Genomic DNA, 15,512 nt, shown 5'->3' with positions numbered 1-15,512 from the left:
ATTCAAGAACTGAAATTTAGAAACAAGGTATTTAGCTTCCCTTATCTTATAGATGGCTAAATCGCTCTAAAAGGCGTAAAACGATACCAAACGCACAAGAAGCTCTATCTACTCCTACGAACAATAGAAACACGATCAAAATACATTGTTAGAACCATTAATAAGTAGAGTCTTATAGAAGACTCCAAAGTCACATGCATCCAGAAGAAACTCGCATGCAAAGGAAAAATAAATACACCAAAAAGAGGAGCAGAAAACGAATTTACTCTATTTGATAAATTGAGTGGTTCAAATTGAAGAGCTCGTTGCCAGAAATCCTACTGTCTTTGTTCTTCAATCGGACAAACAAAGGCTGAGAACTCCTAGAGGAAAGTCAGAGAATTCTAGAAAAGTAGTTTCTAGAGAGATAGTATGCTTTCAAAAATATGAAATTCGTTTATAGCGAAACTATTTATATTAAAGCCCTTTAATATTAAAATAATCGAGTCTCAATATTTTAAACCACTACCACTTCTAAAATGTCATTTTCTAAATCTTTACACAAATACTTAATAACTTTATTGTTGACACACAAAAAAAAACTCAATAAACAAAAAAAATTAATTAAAAATATTTAAATTTACATGAGACTTAAAATTTAATTAAATTTTTTATTTATTTAGAGATATTTCTTGTTTGTTTTAAAATAAGGTTGAAAGGTTAATTTCTTTTACTAAAACAAACACTTTGTAACTTGTTAAAAAATTGGTATGTGAGGAAGGGGACAGATGGTTGTGAGTCTTAGTGGCCACCATATATTTTATCCAACGATTGAGAACCCTTCTTATCAAACACAAGAAATAATACATTCTAAACCCAAACACCAATAGATACTAAAATCAAGGTACCTGGACTATACTCATGCGAAAATCCCTATATAAATTCCAAAATTCCCTTAAAAATTAAATAAGTCTCTATTTGTTTTTAAATATTAATTATAGACTAAATTTGTATAATCATTGGAACTTTCAAGAAAAAAACTATTTTTACACATAACTAAATGAATGTAATATTAAAAGATAAACATAAATTAATAATTATGGACCTCCATTAAAGTAAACTTAATTATAATCTTAAAATATAACATTATAAACAAAGGGTTAACCCATGTACTCACATGAGTTGGCTCATCATATTTTTAGCTAAAAATGAATCATTTCAATCGAATTTACTTTTTGATAAAAGAATAATAAAAAGTTGTTAGTAATGAGTTACAAGTCAATTCATTTTCAACTTAATTGAAATGTGTTTAATTTATGGATTGAGTGAGTCAGATTCAATTTAACCTATATTTAAAAACACTAAAAGTTTTTAGGCAAAATACCCAATTTTGTCCCCACTTTGGTTCGGAAATCTCAAATTAGTCCCTTTATAGAAATGTGAGTGCAATGGATCCTTACTTGTAATTTTTTGAGTCTAATGAGTCCCTTCCGTTAAATAGAAGGAAACGGAGTTAGTGGGCTGATGACGTGGCAGTTGTCTTTGTGAGGTGTCAAGACACAATTGTTTGCGTGCTTACGTGGTGTCCCCACTTTGGTTTAATACCCAATTTCTGCGTTTATGGCCACCGCTGCACTCAGCGAAGCCCTCTTCAACCGCGGCCAGATCTGCGGCGCCTGCTTCGACCTCCGCTGCCGCGACGAGGACGCCGACTGTCCCCGTTGATTTCACTCATTTCTTCGCCGGACCTCCAGCTCCAGGAATCAAACCGCGATTTTGAATCTCTCGCTCTACGACGAGAACAAGGAGGCCATCGCCTCCGCAGGAGCGATTAAGCCGCTGGTTCGCGCGCTGAGCACGGGAACCGCGACGGCAAAGGAGAACGCAGCGTGCGCGCTGCTGCGGCTGTCGCAGGTGGAGGAGAACAAGGCGGCGATTGGGCGGTCCGGCGCGATTCCGCCGCTGGTGAGCCTTCTGGCGAGCGGCGGGTTCCGCGCGAAGAAGGACGCGTCGACGGCGCTGTACTCGCTGTGCACGGTGAAGGAGAACAAGCTTAGGGCGGTGAAGGCGGGGATCATGAAGGTGCTGGTGTCAGTGCCGGAGGCGAGGGCGGCGCTGGTGGAGGAAGGCGGCGTGCCCGTGCCGCGTGATCGTGTTGTGAATAAAGAGCCATCAAGTGCTTCCAATCATACCCGAGTTTCTGGAACTTCTTATGAGGATAAAGCTTTAAACAAGTCAAATCATTCTTCGAATGGTGTTGCTTCTGCGCCCAAGGTTTCAGGGGGAAGTCCCCGTGAGAATTTGAGTTCTCCCGTGAAAGGAGAGGGAGTTGTGCATAGTAATTACACGGCTTCCCTGGTGAAGAAAAAGAAGAATGGGAACAAGGAAATGGATTCTGGGGTGGAGGATGAAAAGATTGAGGCTTTGATCAAGTGTGATTTTTTTGATGGGGAATGGATTAAAGATGATTCTTATCCTCTCTATGCACCGGGGTCTTGCAATCTGATCGATGAACAGTTTAGTTGTATCCAAAATGGAAGACCTGATAAAGACTATCAGAAATATAAATGGAAGCCAAAGGGATGCCACGTCATCAGCCCACTAACTCCGTTTCCTTCTATTTAACGGAAGGGACTCATTAGACTCAAAAAATTACAAGTAAGGATCCATTGCACTCACATTTCTATAAAGGGACTAATTTGAGATTTCCGAACCAAAGTGGGGACAAAATTGGGTATTTTGCCAAGTTTTTAAAATCAACACTTCCACTGTTGGTAAACAAGATTAACTTAGGTATATGAACCCTTTTAAAATATCTAATTATAGGTGCAAGATAATAAACTAATACTAAATAATTTAATTCAATAATTTTCCTTAATTCTTAGGTAGAAAATTTTGGCATTTAATGTGGAGAAGTTAAAAACATACCTTGTCCCGTTACAAAAAAAAGAGAGTAAAGAATAAGAAGTCTAATAATGCAATATCTCTAGAAAGAAACAATGTGAAGAATCCCTCTTTGCAATATCTTATGACAATGATTTGAGAACTAAGAAAGAAAAATGAAAGAATGAAGTAGAGGGTGAAAGAATCTAAATATGCACAACTCGATTACTTACGAAAGAAGGGTAAAGTTGAGTTATATTTAACCAAAGACTTGACCGCTCAATCTGAACCAACTCGACTAGACCTTTAATTTGGGCTTACTCATTTCAATATTCAACTTGGGATGACTCATCTTGACCTTTAATTTGAACCGATTTATCTCAACTTTCGACCTGGGTCGATTCATCTTAACATTCGGCCTGGACTGATTTATCCCAACCTTTAGTTTAGGTCGACTCGGTTATACATTCGAAAAAATTTGACATGACACAAGCTTTGACCCTAATTGAAGGTATTGTATTTAAGAGTTAATTAAAGTCTTCTAATGATATCAAATTCATTTTGGCCTTGATCTTAACCTATTTCATGAAAGAGCTTTAACAATTAGGACTTTTTGAGTCTTTTCATTTGATGGACTAATAAAATGAAAAACTTATTTAAGAATGACTTAAAATTGACTCATGCAACATATGTTAAATTAACACCCTTATGGGGATTTCTTTTTTACCCTATGTTTTTTCCTAGCCATGTAGTCTTAGTGAAATGACTTAGTTACCCCATATAAAAAATTTTGCACCTTATGTTATCTTCCAAATTTGCATTATGAATTGTACAACTCAAAATATAAATTTGCATTATGCATTATGAAGATTGTACAGTTATTAAATAGATTCCTAATAATTAAAGAAATCAATCAATCCAAAAAATAAAAATATTTAATGAAAACTTAATTGCAACCTTAGAAAAAAAAACAATTACAAATACTTGATGTTCAAAAATCTCCTTAACTCTTTTGATTGAATAGTAAATAAGAACTATCTAAGTAACACCAAATACATAAAATAGGATATACTTTATATTAATAAGAATATTTAAATGATCAATTATATTTCATATCTTTAAATACTAGGGGTGGTAAAGTGGACCTGATCCGATGGACCTACCCACCATTTAACATGTCAACTCGCACAAGCCTAACTTGCATAGCCTATATGCTCATCGGATCAAGAAGCATGTCGGGACGGGCCGACCCGTTTAAGAAAAAAAAAAGAACACATGTGTGGCTCTGGCAAGAGAGTTAGGAGAACACACATAACTAAACATCTTATCCTCTTTCATCTGCTTCTGCTAATGCAAGTAATACTCAAACTCTTTGGACTCACCATCGACCTAAACACTCTCAATCCCTAAATTCTTTGTGTGTAACCCTATGATCGCCATCCTCGGCACCACAATCTTCAATTTAATGTACCTTCAAGTGAAATCAACTCAAATAAAATTATATGTCAATTTTAAACATGCAATATTGAACACGACCTCAACGGTAACAAAACCTAATTTACAACAACCATGTTTCAAGCTTGGGGTCTTCGTTGTTCTTGGTCTTGCATGACTTTTCCATAAGGAAAAGTAAGAAATAAAAATCAAATTTGAATCAAGATATATTTTGTGATCGCATGAGAGAGATAGTTCTAGCCAGACATAGAAGTGCAGTGGCAGCATGCGGGGGAGAGAGAGATAGAATGAAGCCCTTGGTCTTAAAAACTGGGTCATAAAATACTGGGCCATAAGAAAAATAGAACACTCAATCACATCGGGTGTTGCTCCCTCCACCACCACCTCTTGCTCCCTCCACCTTCCCATTCCTGTTTTATTCCTCCCTCCACCTTCTTATTCTTATTTTACCCTTTAGTATAATTTTATTTTTAGAGTTAATATTTTTTAACTTCTACCCACTTCAATCCCCTACATGAATGCGATAGTCTGGTTTATGCCTAATTAACAAGCATTTGTTATTGACAATTATGTTGTTTCTTTCTCTTTTCGATCTCATCACCCAAACAACACAACCATTTTAATGGTGGACCCATGTTTCTATGTTTCATTTTCTTTTGTCTCTGTTTTTTATGCTTCTTTCCATTGTTGTATCTTTTGAACTTTCTGATTGTTTATCTTACCCACATCAACGTACGAAGAGTTAAGCAATCTCACATAAAAAAATGTTGATACATAAGGAAAAAATATATGTCGCAATGTGTCAAAAAAATATTGTGGAGGATAGTTAATTTTATAAAAAGGTTGAAACATTTTATATAATCATTTAAATAAAAAATTAAAATATTGAAATTTTAAAACTTGAAGAGAGGAATTTGATCATTTAAATTTAGAAAATTTTAAATTATAATTAAATAGTAAGAATTTTGAACTTTTGAAATTTTTTTAATTAATTCATGTATACATTTTTCATTTTTTTTATTCCGTTATCGTTTTGAAATTGAGATATAGATACTTTAACAGATTTTACTAACAATAATGAATATTTCTCCCATGTTAACAATTGATTGTGGTTAATTTCCAGATTTATTTTGCAATCATTTTTTTTACCAACATTAATGATATATGTTTCCATTGATGTCATTTAGAATTTTTTTATCAATGTCAATAAAATTATTTTTTTATGATGTTAGTCATAAAATATTCATTATCGTTTGGAACCGCTGCACCGCCGAATGACCACCTCAAACACCCCGCATCGCCGCACCATGAAAAGCCACACCACCGCACCACAAAACCAAACGGATATGGAGAAGAGAAGTAAGAGTTAGGAGATGAGAAGAAACGAATCTGGTGAGAGTTGGAGGGGGTGGGAATCTGGAAAGAGAGAAAGTGAGACTTGGGAGAGTGGGGGGAGAGGGTGGGGCTGCGTGAGTGAAAATGGGTGAATAAATATAGGTAGGAATTTAGGGTTTCAGAATAAAGTAAATAAATAGGATTAAAAGTAAAAAAGGCTACTTTTGTAATTAAATTTTTTTTGTAGAGGATTGAGGAGGTGGAGGGAGGAAAGGGTGGTGGTGGAGAGAGCAACACCCAATCACATCATAGCAAAAGAGCAGAAAAACAAATTAAAAACTGACGGGCCAACCCACCTAGTTACAGGATGGACTTTAGTTTTCAACTCGTTTTCTCCATGCAGACTAGCCAAGTCCAATTTTGGTGAGCCAGTTGCACTGGATGGGATCAAAAGAGGTTAAATAGATCCATTTTGTCACCTCTAATAAATATAATGTCTAAGGATTTTGAATAATTTCTTTTATTATTTCTCATACAATGTCTTCAGTCATATATGACGATTTTATAATTGTATTTTATTTTAAGTGAAACTTAAAATAATTTTTTTTATCATAATATTAAATAAAAACAAATAAATTTATAGATTCTTCTTATTTAGAGTAGGAATAAAAAGAAGTTTCAATTTGAATAATCTAAAGATTATATAAAACACTTTATTAAACTTATTAGAAGCACCAAATATCAACAAAACTATTAGATTCTGATAAAAATATTTTTGTACTTAATTTTATGGGAGATATTTGACTTTGGGAATACATATAAATGTATAACTTATGCATTGTATGTATAAATTCTTGAAAATAAATTTGATATGAGATGAAAATTGTATGAAAATGATGAAAAGGAATATATCAATTAAGAATAGTAAACGATTTAAGTTCAAATCAACACGATTTAAAGATAAACGATGAATAAAAAAAGTGAAATAGAGAAATATACCCAAATATAAATGAAACAAGAAATATAAAAGTAAAGAAATTACTAAGGAAATATTAAGGGCATATGAAATACAAGAAATCAGTGAACAAAAACAATAATATTTACAATCATCTTATCATTCTCACTTTTAGCTTTTACATAGTATCAACACTTAGTATTTTGTCATTCCTAAAAGAATACATTCAATTCCTATATATTAATGAACTTTTTGGTTATTTTCTAGGTGACATCTGCATTACACTTTATAATCTATTTGAATATTTTGATAAATAATTTCTCTATAGGCGTTCACGTAATATATTGAAAACAAAAATTTCACATACATCTTGTTCTATTTAAATTTTAACATCTCTGCCTCACAAGTATTTCCAAACAACTTTAATCACCTTTTTATAAAGTAAACATTGTTTTCAATAAATGGAACATATAATCTTCACGAATCTTATATCATTTTTAAACGATTGAATATCCACTCATGTTAAGTCTCTTTGATTCTTTACCCACTACCAGTGACACTTGTTAAAATATGAAGGAAGTCGAATATGAAAAAAAGTAAAAGACTAAGTTAGAAATATGCGTGTTCGTTAGATTATCTAATTATAGGAATTAGAATAGTTGAGTCATTATTGTTCTTGATGATTATACACATCTTTATAATATTTATAGAGGGCATGATGGTCAATGAATGGTGGGCAAAAAGTTAGAAATTCTAAAATGGTACCTAGAGGTTGTCAATCAGACCTTTATGATTCCTTCAAATATTTGTTGGATAGTTGTTTCAATTGAGCCTTGTGCTGTTTCTTTATGGCGAAAGATACATGGGATTACTTGACTATTTACAATGACAACGATTTCAGCTCGAACTTCAGGTTGCAAATTATCAACTGGGTTCTATGTCCATTTAGGACTATTACTCTATTTTTTTATATTTGAAGTTGGTCGAGCTTCATAACACGTTCTTTCTTTGGAGATTCGTGTTGAACTCTTGAGAAGTGCAACGTCTACTGACTCAAAATAGCATGTCCCACGATCATACTTCTTCTGAGGCTATCACAACTGCCTATTCAGCTCAAGGTAATGGTTACAGAGAAACATGCATGGTATGAGCTAGGAGCAAGTAAGAAGTGAGGAAAAGACGAAAAGCTTGCTACGCGGGAGTGACAATAAGATAATAAGTTCCAACAAAACAGGCAATGAAGGTGACAAAGGTGTGTGGTAATATCAACACACTTTCGCTAATTTCCTTCCCGATAGGAGATCAACAAACTTTATTTTTATCCCAAATTCCAATAGTTATCATTAATATTTAATTCGCACCAAATTGGAGAAGTAAATCAAATAAGAATAGATTTAGGGGGAGGCATTTTGAGGAGTAGAAAAAACACTGAAAGTAAATGGAATCAAAACATACATCTGTCTTATTATGGAGATCTCTATTCTAGTTTGGATTGAGCATATAATTAAAAAATTTCGGCCTGGGAAAAGTTTGACTGACATTATTACTGGACAGCCTTAGTTTTATGATGCAAACATAGATAGACTCACATGAGCAAGCCAAAGCAGCAGTTACACAAACATTACCCAGCCGGACTCCACTGTAACATTCACAATCTGTGGTTGCGAACCCCATCCAACATGAAGTTTTATATCAATCAGCCCTGGATTGGCCAGCACGAGAAGAGAGGATGATGCCAACAATGAGACCGTATAACGCCAAAGCCTCAGCAAAAATAAGGATGAGAATCATTCCAACAAAAAGCTTTGGCTGCTGAGCATTTGCCCTGAAAAAGAATTACCAACATGTCAAATTCAATTTGTTAAAATGAAACTTAAAATCTTAAATTCTCATTAGTAATTATGAATCAACAGGAGTAAATTAAAATGCAATGTGATGTGTCGTCTAAAAATAACCATATAAAAAATTTTACCCAACTAGAGACACCATACTATCATCCCAGGATACGAAGAAACTAACAATTCCTTGCAGCACGTGTGATTACGGCTCTGAACTACTTTTTTCTGTCCTTGCATTTTATCACAATAAAGACATCGAAACATTCAATCTTTATAACAGCAACCCGATGAGATCTCTTGCACCCATCACTAGCAACTTGGTAACCGTTTATCTTCAACTGATAAGACACTTATTAGTAGATCAAAGAAAATTCTCACAAATTGCTCGACCACACATTCCTTCTGCCAATTATATGCTAAAGGAGTCTTCAACATTCCACCACATTCCATCTCTCCAAATTGCGATATTTAAAAGGCCATTGTGATTTTGGATTCACAAATGAATTCAAGGATTGCAGCATATATGGAAATGAAACTTAGTTGACAATACGCACACACAAACATATCTAAACATCAACAACTTTCACCAAAATGTGAGTAGAGAGAAGTTATTTTGATGGTACCAAAGCAGTGGTGGTAGGTTGCACAGAGGTGAGGGTCAAAATATCACATCAGGTACCAAAGCTAATTGGATTCACATGGAATCATCCATGTTTAAAATCACGTTGAAATGGCATCTAACGTGATTTTAAGTAAATTTCACAATTTCCACGTAAGGAGTTGATTATGGGTCTAAGAATTGATTTTAAGTGTTTCTTTTATTTTTTGTTATCAGCAACATAATTGATCTCAAGTTGAAACAACTTTAATGATCTTTAACATTTGATACAAAATATTGTACTTAGTGTTACCACTAAGTTGCGTTTAGAACAAATGAAAATCCAAATACAAATCACACAACTTCAAAATAAATTATAACCAATATGAATATGGCATAATTAACTTCATTCGAAATCAATTTCGCATACACACATAGGGAACAAGTTATTATACAAATCACAAACAAAAGCGGTAATACTAGTAGTAACAACACCAGAAGTAGAAATAATAAGTTCAATAAATAAAAAAATAATGAGATGCGTTCATCACTAAGCATAACAAGACCCAAAAGTTGTTTCTTGATTTCTTCATTCTAGTGTTGCAAGTTGTAAACTCGCAAGTCACGATCATACAAAACACTCTGAAAAACTAGTCCACATAAGTGAAAAAATATGTCTTTTGATGTTATGCTCGAATTACCGGTACCAATCAGTCCATCACATAAAATATTACAAAATAAAACCGTATACACAGACTCCCCCCCACATGCGCAGTATTTGATAACTAACCAACAACAAGAAAACAGAACAGTAGCAATAACTCGATCCGAACAACAGGAAGAACAGTTCATGATGAAAAGGGAAGGATTGAAAAGATGAATACCTGACACCGGCGTCGCCGACGATGCCGATGGCCATGCCGGCGGAGAGGCCAGCGAGGCCACAAGCGAGACCCGAAGATAGGTGCGCGTAACCGTCGAAGAGGTAATAGGATTTGGCCTTAGGGTTAATGCCCGTACTTATGATTACCGCAATAATCAAACCGTAGATCCCCAACACACCAGCCATCACGACAGGCACGATCGATTTCATTACCAGCTCCGGTCTCATCACTCCCATCGACGCCACCCCCACGCCGCTCTTCGCGGTGCCGTACGCCGCACCCATGCCTGAAACGGCGCAAAAATTCAGATAAATGACATCGCGAATCGAAATGATGATAGTAAAAAGAAGAAAAAAATATATTGATGAGAGTACATGAAAAAACGAGGGCGGCGGCGGCTCCAAGGAAGCCAAAGAAAGGAGCGGTTTCGTCGCCGCTGAAGGCAGCCATACTGGTTTTGTTCGGAGAGAAAGCGATATCTGTCGGGGTTGATCGTTCTATTATGAGTAGCTGTTTTCTCTTTTGTTTGTTTTGTTTTCACTTCCTTTTTCTTATATTTTTCACTTCTTTTTGTTCTCTCCTTTGTTTTTTTTATCTCTCCTTTATCTTACACAATAACAATGTTGGATACTATTTTTAATTAATTGTTTTTTCAAATTAAATATTTGGAATTTGTTATATTAAAAAATGTAAAAAATTAAATATTTTTCAAAATTAAAAATTAAAAGAAAAATTTTAAATTTAGAGGACAAAAGAAACTAACTATATATTCAAGAATCTAAAAATATATTTAAATAAAAAATTATGAGATGAGGTTTATTTGAAATCACTCTAATTGGTCTCGTTTTTTCACTATCATCAGCAAAAGAAACTAAAATTGGGCTCTAGCTTGGTTTCACTAACCGTGATCTGTTTTATTGGCTTTCTACACCACACAGTTATATCTTTATCACCTCCTTTTTATTTTAGACTGAGGTTTTTAAAACGTAATTTATTTTATTATACGGAAAGTTCTTCTCAAAATAAATAAGAATTTTCGTGAGAATTTGTGTGATTGTGGAAGAAAAATAAAAATGGACTAAACATGCACATTAAGTGAAGCCTTTCGCATATGAACAACTAACATGTTTTTGTTGAGTACTTTCCTGAATTCAAAATTGTATTTCAAATTATGTATTTCATAATACTATTTAAGTTTTGAATTACACATCCTATAAGAAACACTAAATTTATATATGCTCTTATGGATTGTAAAATCCAAAAAAATTTCCGATTACATAATTGGAAAAACTCTAAACCACATACTCGTATAAATAACAAAGGATAAAATAAAATTTTAAAAACATGGAGGTGTATGAATAAATTAAGCGCTGCAGAAAGAAATACCCATTTTTGGATGGCCTTGTACACTTTCCGTGGTCCACAACAAACAATTCATTTATAATTTTGTTATGCAAGGTTTTTTTTTTTATTTAAAAAAAGTAAGTAAAATAATATATTTTGAGGAAACAAAATAAAATATAAAATTGAAACCGAAATTTTGACTCAAGCATAATAGCGAAACATAAGTTTTAGAGTCTTTGTTAGCCCAATTTTTTTAAGAAAACAAGAAAAATTAAACATTATTTTGGTTTCACGATACAAAGCATCTTTGTCATGATTATAGACAAAATAAAATCAGCTGTAGATGAAATTAAACTCTTTTTGGTTAATATATTTTTCTAGATATATAAGAGAAAATCATATTTAAAAGCAAAGATCAAAACAATTTCATTTTTAAACATGTATAGATAATATTATTCTATGTTTCATTGGAAACAAACAAAAAAATAATGCTTTCAGAAAAAGGAAAATGTCTATCTTTCCATATTTTGTTTTCTAATTGTGACATTGAATTATATATCAGAAAAGAAGTTTTAAGAAATTCAAAAGAAAAAAAATCAAATAGTTTATAAATATTATAAGATGATTAAAAAATGTTAAGATGCTAGTTACGAATATAATTTTGCTTTAATTTATAAAATTTCTTAATGGTGCATTTGTAATGTTATTTTAACACCTTTTATGGTTTCAGATTTAGGTTTAATATATATATATATATATATATATATATATATATATATATATATATATATATATATATATATATATATCATGTGTGATAGTTGCCACATGTGTTTCTGGTAAAGAATGTGAAACTAAATAAATAGTTAAAAACATTTAATTTGTTTTGTTGATTATTAATTCAATATTAGTTTTATTTGTGAATTATTATATAAGATATTAGGAATAATTATTATGGTTAGGGATATAAGTATAAGTTGGAAGTCACATGTTAGGAAAAAGTAGAGTGATATATAAAAGTATAAAACTTACGAATATTAAGTTTTAAGATTTTTTGTTTGGAAGCTGTGTTAGGTTTTTTCTATAGGCAATTCATATTTCAGAGGTTAGAATGTTGATTGACCAAGACCCAAAGTTTAATATCTTCATTAAAAAAATTTAATAGTATTAGAGCTAATAATTTATCTTGATGTCCGGCTTAGTCAAAGATAAGTATGTGTCGTTTTGGTAAATCTAACTACACTTAGGGTCATTAAAAATATGGATAAATAAATAGGTAGGACAAATACATCTTATTGGTTACTTAAGATACCATATAGGTAACATTAGTTCAGTCATTATATTAAAAATTACTCAATAATAATAGAGGTTAGTGTTTCATTAATTTAACACGTTCTCATCATATAATATAATATTAAAGAATTAATGGTATAACTTTTACTAGCTTCTTTATCTTAAAAGATTATCCTCAAAACAAAATAAAATTCAAGAAAGATTTCTCAAAACTTAGGGAGTTAGAATAAAATATTCAAATATAATAAAATTTCGGTATGTAATAAAACAAGTTAAGATTATATATTTTCTTAAGTGATCCATTAAGATTGATGAAAAAAACATAACAAAAAAGAGAACAAAACATCTTTACATTACAAGATAAACTGTTATTATTGACAACCGTGATAATGTCTAAAATTTATTAATAAATCTAAATTACTGATGAGTTAATGATAACAAAAAAATGGTCAATGATAAATCTATCAATGAATAAAAAATTCTTTTCGTAAAATTATTGACAATCATAAATCTATGAATAATTATTCTCATAACTATTGATGGATAAAAATTCATTATTAATAATAAAAATTATAAATTACTGATTAATTTTAACATAATTTATCGATATATATTTATTATAGATTTAAATTTTCATTTATCAATATATTTTACTCATAAATTTATTTACATCAAAATCAATCAGTAAATTTTGTTTTATGAACGGATTTATTTCCATCAATAACATTTTATTGGTAATTAAAAAATTTATTATAGTGTTAAAATAAATAAAATCTTACTCTATTTGAAAATCTCATTGAATAGAAAAATCTCTTAAATTCTCCATTACAACTAAATGTTGGGTATTCAAGTGTGAGTCCAAGTCCTACATTAGATAGAAATGAGAAAGTAAAACAATATATAAAGGTGAAAGACCCATTAATCCAATGTTTTCGGAGTGTACCAATGTGGAAGGGACTCATCCTTGAGAGGGAGATTGTTGGGTATCAAAGTATAAATCCAAGTCATACACTGGATAGAAATGAGAAAGTAGAACAAAGACCCATTAATCCATTACACTTTAAGATTTTGGATAGAGAATGATATCATACGAGAGTACCGTTGCAGGTTCCGTTCCATTCCATTTCGTGGTAGTTTAGTTGTTTGATCGGTCAAAGCTATGCATTTAGTTTGTCATTCACACTCTTTATGTAGTTAAGCTATTAACCTCGCGTTTTTCATTAGCTTCGACTGTTACTAAATTTATCATGAAGGTAGAAAGATTATAAGTAACTGGGAGGTGAATCAAACCTTTTCGACAGAATCGCATAAAAGAAATTCGTATTTTAAACTTTTTAAAATAAAAATAAAAAATGTGTGTATAATTATTTTTTTCAAATTTAAAGAGTCCATATTCTACTGCAGAGTGGGAGTATCTTCTTTGAAATTCTGTCACTGTCATCTCCGAAGCAGAAACCCTGTACCAACTCATCTTGTCATATATTTGCCACTCTTTCTCAATCAGAGGTCTATATTCTGTCCCATTTTTACTACATGCTTGGAAAGTTGTTCTTCAAATTAATTACTCAATTTCCCATCATTTTCAGTTCCTGTATTTCTCTGTTTTCCTACACCAAATTGTTGTTGAGGACAAACCAAATCAAATTGGCATTTGGTAGAACATGTGTGCTGCATTTCCCAGTTCAATAATGAATGTCAATTTGTAACCAGTATTCTAGAAGATGGCATGTGTTGTTTAGTTTAATCAGTGAGTAAATTGTAGAGATCCAACGTTTCTGAGACCAAATGGTGATGATTGAAAATATCCAGAAGAGACCTGGATGGGGGAAAACATGATGTTTGGATTTGCGATAACATTGGTGGGTTTTGCAATGAATCCAACTTTTAAGATCTGACTGTAATAGAGATTGGGAACAGGAATGGGCACTCTTGATGAACATAATGATCAATGATAACCTCATTGAATGAAAAATCACAAGGTGATTAATGCCTATAATTTCACTCCCATCATGATAGGGTCAAGCGAACATACATATTTTTATAGTCCTTTCTGTGAAATCAAAAATTACCAACTGTGAGGGATGCAATCATGCTTTGATGAAGCTTCTGGTTCACACCTACACACAAACAGGGAGTCAAGTTGAAGAATTTGCTGAATTTTCCTTCTTCTTTTTATCTTGCTGCTTTTCATGGAAAGCTGCACAATTCAAATTGCAAATTCAATACGCTGATTTCTCTTCACCAATCACCGTCAACCATAATCTAAAATTCCTTTGATAACATAAAAAAATTAAGATGGTAAAGTGTAATTAATTGATGGAGATAGAAGGGGTTTGGAGCAATGTCTATGTCAAAAGGGTGAAGATCCTTCTATGACCCATCAAGGATCTCCTTTAGCCGGTTACGCTATGTTTTTCTTTCAACCTTTTTCTCATGCCAAAAGAAATAAATACGGGATAATATCATTTAAAAGTTTTATAAATTAAAATTTTGATTTGTTAATTAAAATTTGAATTATTTTTTAGTTAAAAGAATCAAAGATGAAAATTTGAGTTTGTTATGTATCCAAATCTAAATTATCTGCCATTTTAAAGTATTAATATAGTCAAAATCATATAAATTTAAAATAAAAACTAATCTAGATTTTAATATATGTATATAATAAATTTAAATTTTGACATATAATATCTTTTAAAAAATTTAACAAGAAATTATATTAAATATTTTTACATAAAAAAATCAATTAAGTAAAAAATAAATATAAAAATCAAAAGAATCAAAATTTAAATACTAAATTACTAATTAAATAATAATAATACATTATTTTACTTTTACATCATGCTACATCTCCAATTCACAAGTTCATGCAAAATACGTTTATAAGTTTTGTTTCAATTTTAATAAGAACCTATGTTTTGTTCCAATTAATAAGTTCTTTCAAAATACTT

At 31.9% G+C, this 15,512-nt stretch overlaps 1 protein-coding gene across 2 annotated transcripts; it reads right to left on the bottom strand.

The window, feature by feature from the left end:
• Positions 1-8,024: 8,024 nt before the first annotated feature.
• Positions 8,025-10,476, bottom strand: LOC124844396 (V-type proton ATPase 16 kDa proteolipid subunit-like). Of its 2 annotated transcripts, XM_047321321.2 has the most exons (3): positions 10,302-10,464; positions 9,928-10,213; positions 8,025-8,432 (listed from the first exon to the last, which is right to left on the bottom strand). In XM_047321321.2, the coding sequence occupies exons 1-3, from the start codon at positions 10,375-10,377 to the stop codon at positions 8,300-8,302; spliced, it is 495 nt and encodes a 164-aa protein (XP_047177277.1). In that variant the 5' UTR covers positions 10,378-10,464; the 3' UTR covers positions 8,025-8,299. The 2 variants fall into 2 exon arrangements, with proteins under 2 accessions (XP_047177277.1, XP_087960716.1); XM_088104590.1 differs by lacking the exon at positions 8,025-8,432 and having other exon boundaries at positions 9,490-10,213; positions 10,302-10,476.
• Positions 10,477-15,512: the final 5,036 nt, after the last annotated feature.

This window comes from Vigna umbellata, chromosome 1 (assembly GCF_029865625.1).
Source record: "Vigna umbellata cultivar VRB3 chromosome 1, Vumbellata_1.0, whole genome shotgun sequence".
Taxonomy (NCBI): domain Eukaryota; kingdom Viridiplantae; phylum Streptophyta; class Magnoliopsida; order Fabales; family Fabaceae; genus Vigna; species Vigna umbellata.
This window is presented reverse-complemented; position numbering and strand designations above follow the sequence as displayed.